The 22688-nt window shown below is 40.1% G+C and overlaps 2 protein-coding genes across 4 annotated transcripts in view; both read right to left on the bottom strand.

The window, feature by feature from the left end:
- dennd2b (DENN domain containing 2B) overlaps window positions 1-15848 on the bottom strand; it is a 53483-nt gene extending 37635 nt beyond the window's left edge. Inside the window, exon 1 of one of the 3 annotated variants that reach the window (XM_072380632.1) lies at window positions 15743-15848. The gene's annotated coding sequence lies outside the window, so the exon portion shown is untranslated. Of the gene's footprint in view, window positions 1-9545; window positions 9748-15742 lie in introns of those variants that run through there. The other 2 variants (XM_072380633.1, XM_072380631.1) reach the window with 2 other exon arrangements.
- A 1496-nt stretch (window positions 15849-17344) lies between these two features.
- Window positions 17345-22559, bottom strand: tmem9b (TMEM9 domain family, member B). The gene is made up of 5 exons (XM_072380630.1): window positions 22315-22559; window positions 21603-21694; window positions 21398-21506; window positions 21049-21183; window positions 17345-18545 (listed from the first exon to the last, which is right to left on the bottom strand). Exons 1-5 carry the CDS (start codon window positions 22384-22386, stop codon window positions 18390-18392), a joined length of 564 nt encoding a protein of 187 aa, XP_072236731.1. The 5' UTR covers window positions 22387-22559; the 3' UTR covers window positions 17345-18389.
- Between the last annotated feature and the right edge of the window lie 129 nt (window positions 22560-22688).

Raw genomic sequence — 22688 nt, 5'->3', positions numbered from 1 at the left:
ATTGATATTATCTTTATTCGACACAAGCTCTCTCAGCTTTAGCATCTCGTTCTCTGAATCACAGATTAACATGAAAGTTGGGTTATAACTATTGAACTTGAGAGCTTTTCATAAAGCCAGCTAATAAAATAAAAAATCCTGCTCAGTACCCCGCTTCACCACATCTGACATGTTGAATCTCCAGTGTAAACACTGCGGAGTACCACCAACAAACCAAACATAAGCAGCATAGCTAACACAGCATGTACACAGGGTTTTGCCAAAGAACCCGCCACTCCTTACACAAAGCGGACACATTTTTTTGTCGACGAAAAGCTCATTAAATCGCAGAAAACAACACTCTTGCCACATAAAAAGCTAAACTGCTCTTCAACCAGCTCTTTATCAATGTTTGGATCAAAGCCAGTGAGGAAATTTGGACTGAAAACATTTGCGTGTGTGCTTGCTTGTTGATGCCAATATTAAAGGGTCGGGTCACACAAAATGGAATACAAATACATTTTGCTCCCTTATTTCTTATGAAGAAGATACCTAAGCAATCTATAGACACTATATCTGTACAGGAATGGAGTCCACAGATCAGCCACAACTATCAGTGCAGAGAATACCGTTCATCGTCCCAAAACAATGTCCCCAGCAGGCCAATACACTCCATCACAACTAAAAAAAAATGCTCAGAGAGCCCTCAAGGAACACAACAAAGGCCTGAGGACAATTCTCTACACTAAAAGTAGAGCTTTCTGTAGAGCTGAAAGACATGTGTTATCATTCAATTACAATCTCAATGTGAAAACCTCCATCAAATAATGGCTATCCTCTCACAGGATAGGAATCCTTCCAATAGTACATGAAAATAAACATGCACTCATGTGGAGATTTACTTTTTTTCTTTTGCAGGAGAATATAGTGACATCTGACAGAATAAGGGGTACAAAGCTAATTTTTTCAAAAGTAACAAGAGAAACTGATTACTTGAACTGCAAAAGTAAGATTGTTACTAGTTAAGGTTACACAGGTTATAATAGGTTAGATTTATCGTCAGTCCTCTCCAGAGACATTGTCTTAATGACAGTTTCTAAACATATCCATGACATTCGTAATGAGCCCATACCCAGTAATACAACAGTCTGGAGCATGAATAATCAGCCTAATGTGGAAAAGAACAGATTACTGATAGATGTGTGAAAACCAATGACAAAGACATGAGTCTTTTAGTTGTCGTCTGTCAGTCAATAATTTTTTTAAAAAGCACAACTTCCTCTTTTTAATACAATGTGAGGTCTGCTGGGCAGCAACTATAAACAATGTTAAGACATCTTCCTCACAGGAAACATTTCCTGAACTTTATCTCACATCAGACCAGCAGTTAGTTAAAGTCTCCCTTCAAACTGGAGGCCAATGCTCCTGAAAATGCAGCACTGACCCTTATTTTAAAAGGGCTCAAAGCAATTGTTCTGGTGCGTGAGGGGGTCAAATGGAGATCCCCAGGGATCAGAGGTGGAGGATAGGAGGGAAGCTTGGCAGCGTGACTTGTTTACAGGAAGTTGTTGTGTGAAGGAGCCAGCCAACCAGCAGTGGTGCTGATTCCTAAAGAGACAGTTGAGGAGAGAGAAGGAGCATTCCTGCTGTCAGCTATTTCCTGTAACTGGACTGTGCTAGGGGGACACGGCATGCATCATTATTTTCATCAAACACAAAGAATGATGTTGTCCTGAGCAGCAGACAGCCCTGCAGTTCTGCAGCTGCTCTGTGAGCCGCACACACATTACACACAACTTGAGTTTAAGTAGGATAGTGGCACAGAATTGGGCAGAAAAATGAGGGAGCCGTAGCGTGTTGAGATGCTGATGATGTACGATTTTACAATGGAAAAGCTTTTAAGGCAACTGGTGTGTATGTATCAGAGTATAAATACACAAGTAACTCAGAGTGGGAGATTCTCACCAGATAATATGACATTTGTTGAAAATCAGAATGCAGTTTATGCCTCACATTTCTATGAGGTAATATTGATTGTGTTAGGCATTGTTATCCAAATGTTATATCCAAATTAAAATATGGAATTTTTAGCATTTTAAATTGTAAACCCTCAAAACAGAAAAAAGAATATTGTTAATATTGCACGTTCCTTTATTTCTTCTTCTTCTTTTTTTTAAATCAAAGTCACTTCTGCACACCTGCATTCATTTGAAAGCACCAATTGAATGTATTAATTCACAGTTTTTACTTTTTTGGACTGAGAACGCCACAACCACAGAAATGGGTCAGAGGCCCACGATGGACTCTGCAGTGTAAACACCAAGGCGTTAGCTCGCTGACTTCCTGAGCTCTGATACCATCTCCCTACACAAAATCACCAGCTGTAAACAACCACTTCTAAGAAAGCTCCAGAGTACCTTTAAAGTGCATTCAACCAGATTCAAGACAACATTTCTCTTGAGATGTCAAAGCCAAAGGCAGCTAACGGTCAACAACTGCCTATAAAGACTTGTATTTTGGACATGAGGGTATTTATTCAAAAATCAAATACAGTGTTTCAGTTCTCCTTATTTTCTCCTGCCTTTTCAACCAAACTTGATGTCAACCCAGATTTATGTCAATCCTACTGTTTGCGTGCAAATTTAGCATGATGCTCTGCTTGTATTCTGAAAGATCCTTCCTGTGTTGTTCTCTCTCAGGTGTCTTACTTAATGTTCATCATTAAATGACTTTCCCAGGAACCATCCCTACACTAAGAGCGCACGGCTGTAAAGTTAAGGTGCTTAGATAGGGCATGCAGTACAAAGTCCAGGCAGCAGGCATGTAGCAGGTTTTTTTCAGTTTGAAACATAAACAACTGAAACCACTCCTTCAGTTTTTTCAGAAGATTTTGCAATCGATCCTTCCTTGAGGTGTCTTTTTTTTCCTTTTTTAAATCAAGTTTGAACTAATGTGAAATCAGACGCAGCTCATTTGAACGAGTTTAAACTTTTGTGTCTGGCTCACGACAGCTTTGCTCTCTAAAGTTCTCTCTTCTTCAGGCAGACACCCTGACACGAGTTCACCGATGATCAGTTGGTGAAGCTGACCATGTGCTGTTGAAGGGCCTTCAATGGGATTACAGAGCGAATCACAGCAAAAGTTTTTAGAGACTTCAAATTTAGAACTTGAATAGGTCAAAGTCTGACTGATTTGGACAATTATATGTTCAAATACAGATAATACAGATATACAGATAATGTCTAGAAATGTTCAGGGCAGAAGTTTGTGTGTGAAAACAGTTTGAGTCTCTCCAGTAAACTGTCTCTACTGCCTCATGAAGGGAAAGTCAGGGTCCAGTTGCTCAAAGCATTTTAGGTTTTTTTCATCAAGTGTGATACTTCAGGCTTTACTGCTGCTATTCTATTTAAAAATGGTCCTCTGGGTTTTCTGTAAATTGATGTTTTTTTCCCCCATATATCAGGCAACATTTGTGTTTATTCAGAATATGTCTCTTCTGATCTACATACTCTGTTAGATCAGTTCAGTTCATTCTGAGTTAACTGAATTGAACAGTGACTGTTCACTTGATAACCTGATCTGGTGAATACATTCATTTTTTCATTCATAATTGTAAGGAATACTTGGTAAAGATGCGGTACCTTGTGCTTTTTTTCTTTAAGTAAGTTACAACAGTCATAACTCATGAAGAATTCCTTAGGTATAAGGTCATGCTAAGGAGAAAACCTGCAATACTTTTTAGGGGGGGGTCTTAAGGACAAGACCTAATGGTGTTTTGTGGAAGTGATTCCATGTTAAAGAATCCTTGAATTAAGGAAATCTTAAATGAAGGTGTTTTTTGTAACTGCCCCCTGGCTCTTAAATTGCCATATGGCTGCTGACTGTGTCTGCCTGTTGAACTGCCTGAACCAACAGTGTGTGTTCTCTATGTAACCCCATACACACGCATGGTGTCTTTATGCATGTCATCACATCTTGACAGGATACGGCACTAATCTAACATTTACTCCCTCAATCACACATCCACACTTTCCAGCTGAAGCCTGACTGTTTCTTTTGATGCTTTACGGCTTTGTAAGCAAGACATCCAGCCTTTGACAGATTTATTTCATAACTTTTTATAAATAGCTACTCCTGAATCCCATTTACTTTTAGCAGTTATTGCCAACAGTTCAAACGGAGCACAGAGTTGAAAAGGTTCAGCTGTCCTTAACTCTCACTTGCAAACAAATCCAAAAACCAAACTGTTGCTTTACAGTATTTCACATCATTTTAAAATCAATAAGTATTTTTGGATTTTTCCATAAGTAAGTCCAGTAAGTAATTATAACGTAATGAAACACATATCAATGAGGCATATTTGCCTCAGCAACAAGAGCATATTGATGAAATGTGGAATTCGGATGGTGTCTCCATTAGACTCTAGCCTGGAATAAAAGATCTCTTTGTGCCTGTATGTCCTTGAGAGGGAATAGTTAAAAAGTAAGTCTTTTATCAGTGTGTGAGAGGGAGACTATTTGGTAAAATATCTTCTAAAGAGAGGCCACGTGCCCTTGGCCCTGTCACATTTGACAGATCATCTGATACACAGTTCTTCCCGTTCGCCACATGCAGGAATGTGCTAATATTTGCCCTATTCATCAGAGCGTGAGTGCACTCAAAATATTAAAGGATGTTTTCAGAGGGTTACAGAGGGGCAGAAACACCTGACGTCAATGCCAAGAGCTTTGTTCTCATTCAGCAAAGATGACACACAAAAATGCACACCTGGCTCAAGCTGTTCAGGTTATGAGAAAACAGTATGACTTTACATTACAATTCAAAGTAGATGGACAAATTCTCTGCAACATTCAAGAGTATTTCTAACCCAAAAAACATGCATCCACAGCAGACACAACAGAGCCCATAAACATGGCCTTGTATTACAGTTCATCTGTCTCCTCCTACTTGGCTTTTCTGGTTGACCCGATTGCCTTTTTCTGCTGATCAGCAATCTGATTTCAAGGTTTTTAAAACTGCCGCAGAACTAAACTCTCTCCAGACGTCACTGGCAGACATGAGCACATCAGCCCTCTCAGTGATCCACAGCATTGTTTCGCAAACTGCAGAAAGACCAGTTTTGTCCTGAATTGACAAACACAGACTTTAACTAGATGTGTTAACTCATGTTAGCAGAGAGGAGTGGGACTCAAGAGTCGAAAATATCCTTCTAAACAAGTATTCTGCTTTTCATGTTCGACCAAGGATCAGTCCGCACAGAGCAACTTTTAATACTTGTGATAAAATTCTACTATTCCCTCTTTATACATATGCTCTCTGTTCATGGAGAGCAGTTTAGGGCCCTAACAGCCTGTATGGGTCTCTGTGTGAGAAAGAAAACCACCAAGGTCGTTGCTACTGGCAGCTGTTGAACCTAGCCATACCTATGTAATTGCACTACCACATGGTTTGCCATGCAGCCTCAGTGTAGCTCGATTCACCATGCAGGTGGAAGCGATACTTGGAATCTTTTTTTGTCTCCTTTCTTTTTCAGAGTAACCGTAGCATTTTCTCTCTTCGTGGAAACGAGGAAAAAAGCCTTCAGTGTAACCCAGATATGAGCATGCACAGCTGCAGAGGCAGGCATGTGGAAAACAGGCTTATGTCCATCTGAGCTGCAGCAGGAGGGCTAGAATTTGTGTCACAGAGCTGACCTCTGATACAAAAAGTCTGACTTTCGCAACATAAAATGTGCTGTTTGCCACTGTCTTCAGGTCAGAATTTAAACTAAAACAAAAATGAGATCAACAAAAGAGTTGGTGCTACTGTAGTGCCAGTTTTCCTGGCCTGAAGTTTTAAGTTAGACACTGTCTCTGAACCAACTGTGGAACTGCTTTGGTGGGAAAGAGATATCAATTTCACCTTTGACAATGTAGTTAGAAATTGTGTTGATCCAAGTAAAAAAACATGTAAGTCAAACTGAAATTGCACTAAATTTAATTCCTCTAAAAACACACCCAGATACTGGTGTGGAGTCAAATTACTCATAGGTGAATATGTTCATATGAACCCAAACTTGCCTCGGAACTCTGTGTATGCTCGACATCACAGGTTTTACCTAAAAGTAAGGAAGCTGATACACAGAGGAAGAAGAAGACGGCCATAATGAGAGATTATTCCAACAAGGAATGGTGTGAATGTCATTTGTAAAAAAGATTGTCCAATTTACTAATTTACCACCAGCTGAGCTGTTTTTTGGCTGTTTTGACTTGAGACACAGTAGATTAATCGGAAGAAGCCCAACACCAACAAGCTGAAAGATGGCATATATCCACCATCACTGCGGAGTTGAACACACTTTGCTTAATAAATGAATCCTCCCTCGAATTTTACACCAGAACAAAGATAATACTCAGAATAAATGTAGCTCGACTGAACTGCACATGTAAACATATTCACTGACGGTTTGGTAAGATTTAGGCACAGAAACTACTTGGTTAGAGTTTGTAAGATCGTGGTTTTGTCCTATAAATTCGAGGCAAAGCATATCTATGGTTTACATGAACGTAAGTTGCTAACATTTTATTCTGGCGACTTTACTGTTTTTTGGAAACTTCAATCTTAGGGTTCACTTCATGAACATGTTTTTTTTTTTGTTATAACATAACAACATAAATCTTCAAAAGCCATGAAGAAGAATTGTACAATTCCTGCTAAGTCAGTTAGAAAACCTGAGCAACAGTCAAAATTGGTTTCTGTTAATCATAAAAGTGACGTTTCCGTAGCCTTTAACTGCAGGTTTAGTTAGAAGCAGAACATAAAAGGCCAATATTACTCATTTGTGGAGTTTTAATGTGATTTTACAAACAACTGAGAAAAAAACAACTAGTTGGGAACTAACTTTCCTTTGTCCTCGAGCTTTCACCGCTAAATTAGCATTACTACTACTGGACGTGATGTCAGAACGGAAGCCACCGTGTATACGATCACTGGAGACTTCGGTTGTTTGAGTTCCCTCATGTGGAAAGTGTGTTTGCAAGTCATGTGTGGGGCAAATTATGCTCCAACACAAAACCACCGACGATTCATTATAGGTTAATGGCTGTCAACTTCCTAAAGAGGTTTTGTAAATGCAGCGCCTGGACCATTTGTTCTGAGAATCAACAGGTTCTGACAAGTATTTAAGCTAGTAGAGTTTGTATTCCGACCACAATCCTGATGGTGATTGTGTCTGAGCTGGATTAACTGACATCCTGAATGAGTCAAAGCAGAGCATCTCAAATTGTCTTACTGTCAATGTTGCAATGTCGTCTTACTGTGGGATAGTGGACAATAGATACGAAATTACATGAAATCATTGAACCCCATTAGATATATAGTCCAGAGGATAATCATAAATTGTTCATAATGTTGCTTACTGATGCTAAATCACACTGTAGCTGCCTGCTTTTTATCACCTTACAGAAAATCTAAAGCAAAACCAGTGAATCTATGTATTTTTTATTATTATTATTAAAAATGCAGAGGCAAAAACATTAGACAGATGTCTAACTGCCATGATATGTGTGTTCAACAGCACACAGAACTGACAGTCAACAAGACTTTATCTTGAGGTGTAATCAGTGCCAAAAATTTCCAGACACAAAATATATCAACAGATGGCCGAAAATGCAACGATTAACAATTTTATTGTCTTATCAACAGAAAACCTGAAAAATTATTGTTATCAGACTCCTTCTCCTTTGTGCTTGTCTACTTTATTTGGCAATTTAATAACACTCAAAATAGGGGGAAAGGAAATGTGAAATTCAACTTAAACCCATCTATTATCAATTCTGTTTTGCTTTGATCAGCTGGGATCAAATCATAGTAGTATCACACGAAACTCTGCTTCATCCCGTTCAACACTGAAAACTGACACGGTCATTTCACCTGTTTGTCTATAATCCAAGTCAAAGGTACTTCTTATAATCAGTCTGTACAATTCTGTATCCTACTTATACAACTTATACAACGAGCACTGCTAGGAAACTGAATTCAAGGTGTGAAATTGGGAGTATGACTTTAAGCCATGTGAATGTACAGTTCAAATGCTTCCATGGAAGGCAATGAAGTGTGGAAGAACATTTTCTTAGTTTCAAAGGAAGCTTTCTTTCAGCAGATGATAACATCAGCTGAACTTGAGGGTAAAGTTAACAGAGATGATCTTGTGATTTGCCCAATAAACACAGCAAAATTTGTCAAAACCACAACTCATGATGCCATCAGCAACATGTTGAACAACACCGTTCCTTTGGAGCTACTACTCTATCAGTCCCCAGTGAACAATGCTATCTGGAGGGGGAAAAAACTTTGATGTCTAGTGAACAACATTCTCTATAAATGCGTCTGGAGATAGAGCAGACTCACTCCTGTTAAACTGATTGGAAAGCAGAGAAGAACTTCCTCAACAGTTTTGTGTTGACAGTCCAGCGACAGGGGAAGGTCATTGTTTGACCTGCACAATGGAGAGGGTTTAAGGGGGAGGAAAAGGAGAGCCAAGAAAACCAATCCCAGCCATAAGGTTTGCGTTATAAGATAAGATCATAAGGATTTAGGCTGTTATCTGTTAAGAAAACTCAAACTAAAGACGCAGAACATTCAAGATGGACACAAAGCTCCTGTATTAAACAAAGACCACAGTCAGAGCAGGCCTTTTTCTAAATATTATTGTGTTATTACTTACACATAATGAGATATGTCGGGATATTAAAAATCCATATCAGCAGCAGACAATCATGACACAACAACCAGATCACATATATATCACATTCACTAAAAGCCCACTTTTCAGTAATTCAAAAGAAAATGATTGTTTTATCTGCATCTGCACTGTGAATATAAGTTGGGGTAGAGCCCTGTGACAAACCAATAACTAAGATTAAAGCAAATAGATACATATATAAAGACAAAACGTTATAAACATATACAGAGTACGTTACAGATAAACGCAAACCAGTATGGATGTAAGTTATGAACATGTTTTGTAACATCACATTATTTACAACTCGTGTATGTAGATTAACAGGTCATGGACAGCACAGGACAAATATGTCATGTCTTAAGTCATGTATCACAAAAGTTACAACAAAGATTTCCACGGTTTTTGTTGATTTGAGAGTTTAAAGAATTTTTTTAAACTCTTCATAAATCCCAACTACATCTGGAGAAGGACACACGGAGCTCGGTTCATGAGTCTCGCTCTCTTCCTGCTTATCTGCTACATTGACTTTTTGGATGCATTAAAACTCGGGCTAATTACAGCCCGCAGAGTTTCTGCATGTATCCGCTGGGACATTTTTCTTCATTCAGAGGGTCAGCTGAAAGAAAACAGCGCTCTGCTGTTGTAGCTTCACTTCACTTACTCAACATGTCGATGACCAAATATGGTCATGCGAGGACACTTTTACGCACCTTGCGACTGCTTTTAACAACGTTTTACACAACTTGAAGGTTATACTTTGGTCTTTATTTGTGAAACTAGCCGCTACGTCAAAACTTCCTGCTGTAGATCGTCTGTAACGGACCAAAAAGCAGGCGGCTTTTACCTCCGAGTTTGTCCTCGCATCCATGGCTGCTGACATTTTCAGATTACAACCCCTATGCGACGCGCAAATCCCGTTCGTCTACGCGCTGAGAAACTTTGGCTGGATACCTGCCCTGCTCAGTAAACTCCGACTCATGTCTTTCCAAGCAAAACTGACACAAAAAGAGCAGGGGAAAAAAACAAAAAAAACTCCAGCCTCCCCTCTCCTGTGCTGCAGAGAGCAGAGGCAGGACTTGTTACCATGGACACGGGATTGTTTGCCCCCCACTTTTCTTGGGATTTGTTCCCCCTCTCTCCCCTGCCCTCCTCAGCCAGGCATTCAGCCTCTGCGCCTTGTTTATTGTCCGGCTCGGCTGAGGAGTGTGGATGAATATTCACGAGCTGAGGGCTGATGATGGGATGAAACCGGGCTGACAGCGTTCTCCTCTGCAGGAGAACACCCCTCACACACACAAAGATGTCTTTCATGGGTCAGCGATGCGTGTGAAACAATGACCAAAAGATGATAGTCTGCCTGTACAAATAGGTTTTGGTAGACAGATATGACAAGATTCTCCGGTTATATGTGCTTTGATATCACAGTGTTTCTTTTCCAATGTATTGTCCAGTTGAAAATACTTTCTTTATGGAAACATACTCATAACTCCTTTAGAGTCCTTCAATTTTATGAGCAGCACTGAACATTGAACACAGCTGAGCAGTCCTTGCTGGTGTATTTTTTAATTCTCTTAACCCTTTTTCAGAGCATTTTATTAAATCTTAAAGCAGAGACATTCAACGTGACAGGAGTCCTTGAAACAGCAGCATCCATAGAGATCCATCATTACTATAGCAGAGTTTTACAATGACGCCTCACTAGTGGCAGCCTGTTGCAGCAGTTCTGGACATGTTGTGTCTTCCTTTGTATCTTCCTGAGATTTTTTCCTCCCGAGTTTCTGTTCTTGTCTGTGAAAACACTGTCTTTTAAAAACATTTTTCTACATTGATCTGCTGTGCTGCTTAAAGGTTTTGGCTGTTGGTTCTGGCAGTTTTTTGTTTTTTTTAAACATCTGTTATGATGAGTAACCATGCCAAGAGGGAAGTTTTTCACATGTGGAAGCAGCTGATTGAGCTTATAAAGGCCTAAACAATGCCAAGAATAAAACTCCAAATCCAGATGAGTTGAAGAGGAGACATCCAGGATACAAAGCAGGAGCAAGACGGAGGGCAAGGAGCAGGAAGGTGAAACCATTTATTCCCTTGATTGTCATGGGGGAAGTTTAATAAATGGCAAATAAAATGGATGCACTTCGAGTGCTGGCAAGGACACTGTGGGCGTATGGGGATTTCAGTATTATGTATGTATAATGCAATGTACCATTATCACTTAGCACACTCACATGGTTCAAGAAAAATAAAACTAATTCCTGTCAACCAATCCTCTTAGTCCAACCACAACCTCATTATCAGGCTGTGTTGCTCTGGAAACCAGACACAACCAGATAATGAGGTTGAGGGTTGAATTACCCTTCCTAGTCTAGTCTGCTCAACTAGACTCAATTTGGCTTAGGTTTTCTGCACATGCTCTACAGTTCCCAAACCAAGCCAAGAACTAACAAGGGACCCTGGTGCACACAAGAGGAAGCAGCTGGTTTAAAATGAGAATACGCTCAAGGAAAAGCATGCATCTTTTTGTAAAAACACACAGAGCATAAAGCTCTTATGAAATGCGCAGACCTCCAAGCCTGTCCAATTCACCGCTTGAAGTGGTAACAATTTACTGCCAGCTAAATTGTTTGTTAGTTGTTGTGGTTGCAGCTGGCTGCATGACAGCGCTCTCGGATGCACTGCTCCTCATCACTTCTCGACACCGTCTCGTTTACAAGCTACGCCACTCGAGTTTTTTCCATTTTTTTGGGTTAGGGCAATGATAAGGCTTGCACTGCATGTAAAAATCTGAATAACTAAGATAAGTTCAATATTAACCTCTGAGTTGTGGGGGATTATAAAAAATAAAAATCAAATAACAGAATTTAACATCTGATCAGTATTTTTATAACAAAGAAAGACAAGTGCAGAAATGTAACCACATTTACTAAATACAGCATTTCAGTACTTTAAAAATAACTTCCTACCTACTTACCAATATTTACTTGATACCTTTATGATAAAGATTTGATCCTGTCATTGTATAACATATAATGACAGTACATATGACATTAAAGGAACCGTATGTAACAATTACTGACACCTAGTGATCAAATTGGAGTTAGCGACCATCTCAGATGTCATCCACCAACTATCTAGGAACTAATTAAGATTTAATTGGCTGCATCTTTGTTCTTATTCATTGATTTCCATAAATTTGTCTTTACGTTTCTGCTTCTTTGATGAGCTCAGTTCACTCACCTGTTACCTCTTCCTATCGTGTAATAAGTATGATTCTCCAGTTCTCAAAAGCATACCCTCAAAATTTTCACTAAACAGCACCCAGAGCCACTGACTACCCCACTTTCTTTTCCTAATCTCCCTCCCTTCCTTCTTCTATGTGTCTTTTATGGCAGTAGATATCCCAGCGGCATGTTTTTTTTCTTCTCAAAATCTTTGTAATTGTTACACCTTGTAGCTTTAAAGTCATCAGCTCTGTGTAAAACATTGACCTTCATCAACCACATCAATGAAGTGCTGTGTAAAACTATTCGGTGGAATAGAATAGTGTAAGGGTCATTGACTGCTGCATAATGAGTGTTTTACTTTTATAATTTTACATATATGATCTGGATAATACTCCAAATAATATTTCAAACTGAGACATGACTGTGATACTGTGAAAACCCAATCATGTCACTTTCTAACAAAATGCTGCTTGATCATATGGATGGGACATTAAAGAAATTGAGCCATTCTACTACACAATAAGTACATCTGAGTGCATGTTGTTTGCAGTATTTATCTGCATCATAGACTGTTTACACTGAGTTGATGTAATGTTGATTTTTGAAAGAATTTTAGATGGCAATGAAAAGGTGACAAGCCCAAATCTAACACGAGTGCGTGTGGATAACACTGACTTAAAGCTGGACTTGATTATATATGTCTGGCATGTAGTGGCTGAGAAGTTAATAAGGTGATAATATTCTGGTAAAAATAACTAATAAACCAGCTGTTTGTGGACCTCCAGTGGTTTAACTTTGCTGCAGTGATGTGCACGTGCACTGCAGCAGTCCTGCCGACACTTGTGAGCATGGTTGCTACAATGCACAAAAGATAATAGACACCCACTGGTGATGCTTGGCACAGTGAGGCTTGGAATTCATAACCAGAAAGGGCAGTAAAACATCGTCTTTAGGTGTTAAAAGTGTTCAAAGTTAAAGGGGATTAGTAACTCTTTAACAACAGTTACATTACACATTTGTGGGGTTTTTTCCACATACATGCTTTGACTTGGAAGGGAGCCAAAAAGTCCAAACTGAACATATTTACTCAAATATGTTGGGAAATTAGCTAAAACACATTTAAAATATCATGTTTCCAGATCTGGCTTAACTTAAATCCAATAAACCACTAAACGCTTCCTTCGCTGTGGTTCCGGAGCATTCACTGAAAAACAGATTTTCAGTGTAATCCCTTTTGTGAACTGTGAATGTTTTTTTTAATTTCCTCAAAAACAACTAGATAACAACATAAGAGGGCCACATGAATTCCAAACATTTATAGTATGTTTCTCAGTGGTGAAGTGGTCAGAACGCATTAAAAATCTTAGGACACAAACAACATGTGTCTGCACTGTACACACAAATGCAAGGATTGTCTTGAGTATACGTTTTCTGTTAAGATCCACCAATTACTGATCATTTTGAATCAGATTTATCATTATCGTTTCTGCTACAGTTAGAAACTACTGGAAGGCGCTCACTTTGTCCCATCCAAAAGTTACACAGTAGGCGAGTGGACAACGCTTGGAGATTGCTTAATCAGCTGCTTCCAATCCATTTTTTCTTGCCATTCACGGTTATCTTTCTGTGTTGCTGCATGTAACATTTTTACACCAAATCGTGCAGCCCTACTCATCCATAAAAACAGCTCCTTTCAGTCTCTTGGGCTGAAGGTTGTCTTATCATCCCACAGGCCTGGGAAGAGGGAGGAAGTCACAAAACACAGACACACGTAATCTTGGTTTAGAACATCAAGTCGACCGGAAGCTTTTTTCAGAGACTCCGTCAAAACCTTCCAAGGTCTCGTAAAAACATTGCCTTTCCTGAAAACACTTCAGATCCACTCTGTAAGAGCACAAAAGACAGGGGCACTGACTAGTTTTTGTGGGATGTTTTACCAGAATGTAACCCGGACTTAAACTTGTGGAATTCATTGTTCCTGGGATCTACATACCATCTGGACTCCTCATTAAAAGCCACATCCTCTTTTTGCATGACACGGGAGCATCAAAGCACAGACTCACACACATACATGAAATTCTTCCTCCTAAAACGGCCCATGAATTATTCCAAACTACATTTCAGGAGTGATCACAAAGCTCTGACACAGTGTAGAAATGATCCCAATTTATGACACACCTGCAAAGGCTGCAATCACTGGGAAATCAATACCTCTCATATAAATGTGGGTCACAAATTCTTACTCACTGATCATTTCCTTTAGCCTCTGGACATCCCACAGGTTCAGAGAAAGCAGAGGAAAGTCAGAGTCACTGCACAATTATCTGTGCCATATTTTATAGAAAATACATTTGCTGCAATAAGCACAATATCAGACTTCAGATACAGTCCCCAGGCAGCTCATAAACACCAGGATCAAGTTGACACGTCTTGTCAACGCTCTGAGATACAGCAACCGAGGGAGATGACACAAATTGTCGAGACAAGACCAAGATCCTCTCCTCTTTAAAACTTTTAAAAGATCCACTTAGAAGGCTGCCACCTGTTCTCTTTTATGTCCGACCGAATGTGCTACATGAAAAATGTTACTATAGCTACTCTGTGGCTGGTCAGAGATAAAAAATATAAGCTGTCTGATTACTGAAAGACCCCATTTTGCACTTTATGGCCCATGAAAAAAAAAAAACACTATCAAGTTCATCCATCCATTCATCTGTCACCACATAGCACAGAGACTCATTTGAAATAATGCTGACCACTTTATGTGCATGTGTTGACAAGGACGAATGGGTGCTTTTTAATGCTGGAATCTTTTTGTTAAAATATGCTCAGCACTGTTGCCAATCATCAAATCAGCGTTTGATCGAGAACACCCTGGGGAAAACAAAGTGATACAATCAGGGTAATGCAAAACTGTGTGATTGGCCAGGTCATTCTTTGAGTAATGACAGAAAAATTCAGAGTTGAACGTTTTGTCTGAAAACGTTCAAAAGTTTCACTGATCTCAAGTAGTGACGTGTTACTGTTTCTCAAAATGCTCTGAATAGTTGGAACTCCAGGCTCAGAACAAGGCAGAGAGAGCAGAGGAGCACAAGGGAATTCCTTTATCTCATGGCACTGGAGTTTCTCAGCCCCCAGCAAACTCTACAACAGTCAACGACTAACTCAGAAACCTTGAAGACAAATGCACCGTGTTCAGACTGGGGCACTATGGTGATTTGACATTGTTTTGAGCACAAATTCAGTCTCCTAATGTTGCATTTCAAAATGAAGCTGTGATTTAAAGTCACAGTAAGAACAAAGAGCTTGCAATGGGTTTTTAAAGTGTGTGTGTGTGTGTGTGCGTGCGTGTTTGTGTGTGGGTGGGTGGGGTTGTATGAAGTAGAGTCGCTAAACGAATTCAGAGTCACACAAAAAAATCATCAGGTTTGTTGTGGCATGAAGTTAAAAGTAAACACAGATGGGAGCACAGAGCATTGAAATCTGGATAGATGATATTCAAAGCTATGAGGCGCCCCCTGTGGGCTAACCGATGCAAATGCATCAGTCAGGCTTGAGAGAGCTTTTTCCTTCAAACAACATCCAACAGTGGAAAAGACAGTTTGCCAACATCGGTCAAAGTCAGTATCTGTGAGCGACTTTAAAGCCCATTCATGTCAATCACAGCCAATATCAATGAATGCAGGGGAAAAAAATACAATTTTTCTTATGAACACCAATCAATATGAATATGCTGTAACTCACAGTGCAACTTTCTCAGAAAGTGATAATTCCGTTAAATTTTCCTTTCGCAACATGTGAGGAGGTAAAACAAAGAGCCTACCCGTGTTCCTGTGTTGATGTGGCGTTTGGTCAGTGATCCATTCTTGATCTGAGCCCGTGTCGCTTTCTGTCTGTGCAGCCCGAAAACTGACTTTTTCTGAGAAAAAAAAACACAGTCTCCTCCGTATAACTGCATGCAATGAGTGAGGGAAAAAAAAGAAAAAAAAAGGAAAAGTGGACTGCGCAGGAAATGATGACGCAGCTGTATGTAAATCACTTAGTAAAATGAAAAGAAGATGGTTGCAGTTATGCCAATTAAGTCAGTTCAGTTCATCAGATATCTGGACTGACTGTTGTCTGTGGTTTCCAGGAGTTTTCTCATGATCAGTCAAAATAAAGAAATTCGGTCCAGATGTGTTAGAAATAAACATATTATGATCATCTGGATAATTGATTTTTTTTTCTTTTTATCCATAAACAGGCCAGTAGAGCTGCAGCATTACAGGGAAGAAAGTTTCCAAAACATCTCCAACTGAGCCCCAGATGATTGTTTTCTACTGGCAGCGTTGCTGTAGAATAGAAAGCCGTTGCTTGATCAATATACACACATAATCAAAACAGTAAAACAATTTCAGTGAATGAACAAAGCATCAGGCATCAGAGTAACTCGCTTTTTTGAAAAAAAAACAGTGTCTCCAAAGCTCAGTTTCTAATAGGGCAAAGTGAACCTAAGTCTGTCATGGGACCACTTTCCAGCAAATCTGTTATCATAAACAGTTTATTCGGGTCACGTGGTATCCTGCAATGATTTGATTAAACCAAGACTATTATAATCTAAGACAAGGCAGCAGTCGGACAAAGAAATAAAAGTTATTCTCTAATAATCAGGGTGAGTATTTGGGTCAGTTTACAGGATTTCAGCTTCTTTTTGCCTGATGATTCTGTCTTAATACACCCCTCATTTCTTTATATTTTGCTTCCATGGTGCCAGACTTCATGTGCAATAATTCCCCAGGCTTTCTCGAGGTCTTCCAAAGTTTTTCTTCAAACGTTGCCTGCTTTTTCACTGATTTTCAGTCCAATTTTTCGCAAAAGAAACCATTTCTAACTGTATCCTTAGGCACTTTATTGTGAACCCATTGCACAGACATATAATTTATTCCCATTTCTTTGTTGCACCTATGAAAAATGTCAAAAATAACATAGTTTGACAAGCTGAGAACAGAAGAACAGGTGGAAGGTGTAAAAAAAACTATCTATAGCAGATGAACAGTATCTGAAAGTGATGTCATTCATCAGCAAAGACCTGACAAAGGACATGAGAGACACATCTGGACCTTTAGTTGATCCATCTACTGTTGGCCCAAGTCTCATCAAAAATGGTCTCCATGGAAGGGTGGCTGTCAAGAAGCCGTTCTTAAGGAAGGGAAACAGTGTTGAAAGGCTGAGGGATGTTAAATGACACAAGAAGTGGACCAAAAATCAGGGACAGCAGGTCTAATGGAGGGATGAATCCTCCTCATAACCCAGAGCTGAACATTACTGAAGCAGTGTGGGATCATTTTGACAGAGAACAAAGCAAAAGGCAGACAACATCCAAAGAAGAGCTTTGTAAAGTCAACACAATAATCAACACGACAGGTTGAAGACATTAACAAAAAGAAAGAGTCAGAAATATTACATAAGTTTATTTCAAAGTTAAAGGTATCACATATACAGTAGGTAAGAACACTTTGACTGGTCTCCCAACAATATCAGTTTATCCATTCTCCAACTATAACAACTATACACAAAATAAACTTCTTTGAGCTCAGAATAACAGCACTCTGTCACACACATCCCGCCTCTTAGACATAAAGGACTTTCCAATATGGGGCCGAGGTTAGACCGAGCACAAAAAGTGCCAAATATAAGACGATACGTTACATTTGTGAGGCAGTTGCTGAGGGCACAGACTGTAAAAGGGCCATTAACAGACGAGGATCAGTAGCACAGCCATGTTAACTATGACATCACCAAGAGATTGCATCGATTTCTGCAAAGAAGTTCAAGAAACTACTTTCAAATATCAAATTTAATAGAATGCATGAAATTATCAATGTCGCACCAGCTATCAGACATTAAACATCATGGTAGGAATGATGGATTGAGAACACCTTTATCAAAAGAGCTATTTATAAAACATGCATTTTCAAATGAGAATGAAAGATATACTTGTCGTCCTCCCCTGCAGTGAGAGCAGTATTTGTGTTGTGCTCGTGTTTGTTTTGGGATGAAAAACGCAGATCGTTGACTGGTCTGGTTATCCAGCCACGATGAGCGACTCTGAAAGCTGATTTTTCTTGGAAACTTGGAACAGTTTTGGACAGATGGGACTTTAATCTGTTTGTCAAAGAGAAAATTCAGCTTTTTGTGCCCGTTCATTTGAGCGTGCAAAGACTCATTCGGTCTAATCTCTCTCTCTCTTTTTTTTTTTTTTTTCTTGCTGCCTGCAGACTAAGTAATAGTTCCCACTAACTTTTGCTTGATGGATCCAGATTTCTTAACCAAAGTTCACCTCAAATGTGCAACACACAAATCATAAATGAGAGAGAGAGGAAGCAATATCAACAAAGGTCTCCATCACAGTGTTTTCATCACTTTGTTTTTGTTCTGGTCTTTTTTATTTTTTTTCCTTTCCCCCTCCACCAGTATCTCAGAGAGCATTTTTAACTGAGTACAACATGGCGGTCGAACACAGACTTCCTCTGTTCCTGGACCTGCCTCCTCCAGCGCTGCTGGGCGTGCTCCACTTTGTTCAGCATGTTTGGTCGGGAGTGCGAGCGGGACAGAACATTGTGAGCGTTGGCAAAAGGCTGCTGGTCCTGAAAACGTAGAAAACAACATGAGCTTGAAAAGGGTCTGACATTCATAAAAAAAAAAGGTCTGTTCTGTAAGAATCCTCACAGGATCGACTGCTGTCCCTTCCTGGTCACAGGTGGACAAATCTATGACCAATCACAGCACTGATCGTAGCACTGAATGACGTAGACTTATCATGTCAAACCCGTCCCGGTGTTAGATAAATAGTGTGGGTGACTCGCCTGGAAAAGTCAGGCTGGCTGGTGCCCCCTTTTACGATAAAGTCTGCTTTGGGTGCCGGCACCGGCTGATGCAGCCTCTGACCATCATCCACAACTACAGGTGAGAAAACACGCTACAGAAGCCTGGTAGGCTCACTTCTGTCTGACTGTGCACTCACAGATACGGTTTGTTTTCAACTCTAGCTTGAGCTGTGCTTAATCTTCCATGTTTGAACTTTTTCAGATGGGTATCATTTAAAAAAAAAAAAAAAGCAATATTAATTAAGTTCTTAATGCCATTTTTAAAGACGTCACTATAGTCAAGCAACATAAATGTCTTGAGAGAATCACTGCCAAAGAAAAGTAGTCTCACTGTATAAGACTGACTAAACATTAAAAGCCCAGTTACTGCTGCAGCAGCACTTCCTGTTTTAGTGGTTTTGCTTCATCCAAGCTGGAGTGCAAGGAAAAGGCTACTGTGTTAAAAATGAAATAATTCTGAGATCAATTAGATCAAGTTTCATTGTTGCACCATAAACACTTCATTAAGCAGAGCTCTTTGCTGACAAATTAAAAAATTTTGGTGACAACTTCTGCTTCCCCTCATTTCTATAAAGCACAACGCTGCAACTCTTCTTCTTCTTCTTCTTCTTCTCTGAACTCTGACGGTCAAATCTCAGTACGATCAGCAAAGCAGCTGCAGCTCCGCCTCCTCCCTCAGGCAAAGGCAGGCACCATTTCCTCCTGTTGGTATCGAAACACTCATACCAAAAGGAGACCAAATGATTTGCTTTCATCTGTGATTTGAGCCTTTTTATGCTACTTTATCTTTAATTTCTACAACAAATAATTAGAAACGTCACAAACAGTATCACTATGGTGTTTGTGGGATTTTCCAAAAGCAGACTTTCCTTTAAGTTGGCTCAGCACGAGTTTTTCCCCCCTTTGTTACCAGTGAAAAACAAAACCCATAAAACTATAGCTGATTTAATTTTGGCTGCTGTGCCCTTAAGTTGTCATATTGTGAAGGGATAAACTGTTGCGCTCCTGCTTTGCCTGGAGGTTCAGGTCTGACCACTTGCATGTTTTCCTCTGTAATCCTACCACAGACCTCAGAAATCAAAAATGATGCAAAGCAACCCAACCGTCATGTCGCTGATCATCACCGGTGATCAGCTGGATCTACAGCGATGACATCGAGAACAAACAGTGGTCGTCAGTAGGCTCAGAAGGCACCTCAAGTCAGGAATGCAGCCAACACTGTGCTCACCGTTTCCTTCAACATTCACGGGGTGTTGAGCCATGAAATCATTCCTCTATAGTCAAGACCGTCAACAGAGTTCTAATGTAACATCCCATGGCCGCCGTATGAACACATTCCAACACAAACCCACCCACAGCGCATGGAAAAGGCACAATTTCTTGGCCGTCCCAACACAATCTACGCTCACTTCACCGTTCTTGCTGCGTTTGGCTCCATGGGATTTCATCCTCTTTCCAAACTGAAATCAGTTTTGAACGGGCACCGTTTAAAGCAGACAAGAGCCAGAGCGAGTCACGAAAAGCACACATGGAAGTGGTCAGAATGGAAATTCCAGGGACAGCTCGAAACCAGGCAGGGGTACTGGAAGCAGTCCTTCACTGCATGGGGTGGACGGGTAGAAATCTACTTTGACACTTTACTGCGTGGACTTAGTTTAAGTTTAAGGACTAGAAGCAGTGCTCTCATCCTGCAGCAAAACTGACAAAGATTCCAGATCTTTGTCAGTTTCTCCAGAGGAAATCTAACAACTTTAATCAGATTTCTTTTACTATTGTGACTAATTTCCACTGTTTTCTCAGAATATTAGTGCCAGGTGCATGCAGTGTGTCGAGAAAGGAAACGGTTAACGCTTGTTTGAGAGCTTCCCTGCTTTCCCGTCTGCGGTTACTAATGTATTCTCTGTTTGCTGCTTGAAGCACCTGCTCAAATGGAATCTGCGGCTGTAAGGAGCTGGTGTCGAATTTCCACCATTGTTTCAGTTAAAGGATGACACATTCAAGGAGTGCACCTATTCTGGAGCCTTCGAGCACAAGGGCTGGAAAATTACAGCGCAGACTCTAGACTTTGTTAAATTTTACCCACAATGGTCGACACCCACGTGATATTTTCTGCAATGGGGGTCATTTAACACACACTTAAACAACGGGTCTTGTGACACGAGAGAGATCAAAGCAAAAGCTTTGCTGAGCAGAGAGTACCGTACTGTAAAATATGAATGCACTGTCTCAGCTGCAGATCGGTGGGATTAAGAGGAACACATACCCCGACATCATCATCGTTTTGAATGAGCTGCGAGTGTCCAAACAGCCGCCTCTTCAACATGGGCTCCAAGAGAGTCAGATAGACCATGTAGAGCAGCAGTAGGCCCAAAATGGAGAGGTACATTATGATGGTAACCTGAAGATATGCAGTAATCACTTATGTGTGTAGTTATGAGTTAACAGGGCATTTTCATTTAACTTTTTGATTATTGTGCTTTTGTCAAATGTTTGTATTTGTAGTTGTCATCACTGGATCCAATGGTAACACAAGCAAAGTAGGACACAAAGAACAGGTGAAAAGAGAGCAAATGCTCTCGGTCTTAAAAACACTAGCCTTAAGATGAACTTACCTTAATGGTCCCCGAGCTTCTTTCTTCATATTTACACTCGCAGCGCAAACAGTAGGCCTCCACATCTTGTCCGTCTACCGGCATCGGTTCCACTACGTGGAGACAGTTACTGACAAAAGAACAGCACAAAGAAACTACAAGTCACAGGAGAATCAACAGTTTATATCATTCAGAGCAACGTAGTGTTTTTTTTTTTTTAACATACCAGTCTTTGAGAGACACATTTTGTTTGTAGATCTGTCCCTCGACATCTCTGTATGGTGGACAGATGCATTTACAGCGGATATCCTCTGAATTCTGATACAGAAACAGATACAGCATCGATTTTTTTTTTCAACAATAGTTTTTCCATCATTTTATGGTTCCACCTTACTGTGTTCGCTTATCTTGAAATAGTTTAAGGCATTTTGTCACTTTACATTAGTTATTGGTATTTACGCTCAGCCATATATACCAAAGGGGCTGAGTCCGTTTTATTTGTTTAAATTTAAAAAAATCAGCACTATTCCGTTGTTTTCATGGTGAGTTTGTGGTTGTGAGATATCCTTTTCCTTAATGTTGTTTTCTTAAATTAAGTCGTGAGTTATCCAGTGCTATCCAGTATGTTTCTTATAATCAGGTGCACCAAATCATGACTACCACAGCTCTGTAAATTATCCCAGCAGTGAACACTTCCTTATGAAACATATTGCCATAAATCCACATTAAACAGGACATCAGTGACAACACCTGCAGTGTTCCTTTTGGCGGCTAAACATGACCAAAATGGAAACACCAACAGTTCGTTTCGATAGTCTGACGCTCAATTGTCACAACAAGAGACATGATTCATCTCTCAAGGAGGATATTTCTCTTCAGTAAGCCACCATCACCATTTTCTGTCCACAGCCAGCCAAGCAGGCTAACATTAGCCTTACCTTCGCTGCCACCAGACTCAACAGCACAAAACACGCCAAACAGAGAGCCTCGACGACAAAAACAGACTTCATCTTTTCAGTCCGTCACGGGAGCACAGTCTGCAAATAACAGCCGTTTAACTGTTTCCGGAGGCGAAGCAGTAACGACAGCTACACCCTTAAAAACTGACGACGTTAGCCATCGAGCTAAGTCGATGATAAACAGTTTCCCAAGCAGCTGACTTGTCGCTTCCGGATATGGCGGTTAGCTTCCGCTGAAGTCATAGGACCACTGCCTTCAGTTAAGAGCGTAAATATCGGCCTGTGAGGCGGTGACTGATAATGCTAGAAATAAACAAAACAGACTTTTTTGTGTGTAAAATACTACTTATTTC

This window comes from Leuresthes tenuis, unplaced genomic scaffold, assembly GCF_036924035.1.
Source record: "Leuresthes tenuis unplaced genomic scaffold, fLeuTen1.0.hap1 SCAF_2, whole genome shotgun sequence".
NCBI lineage: Eukaryota > Metazoa > Chordata > Actinopteri > Atheriniformes > Atherinopsidae > Leuresthes > Leuresthes tenuis.
Note: the sequence above shows the minus strand (reverse complement) of the source record. Positions and strands in the feature narration are given on the sequence as shown.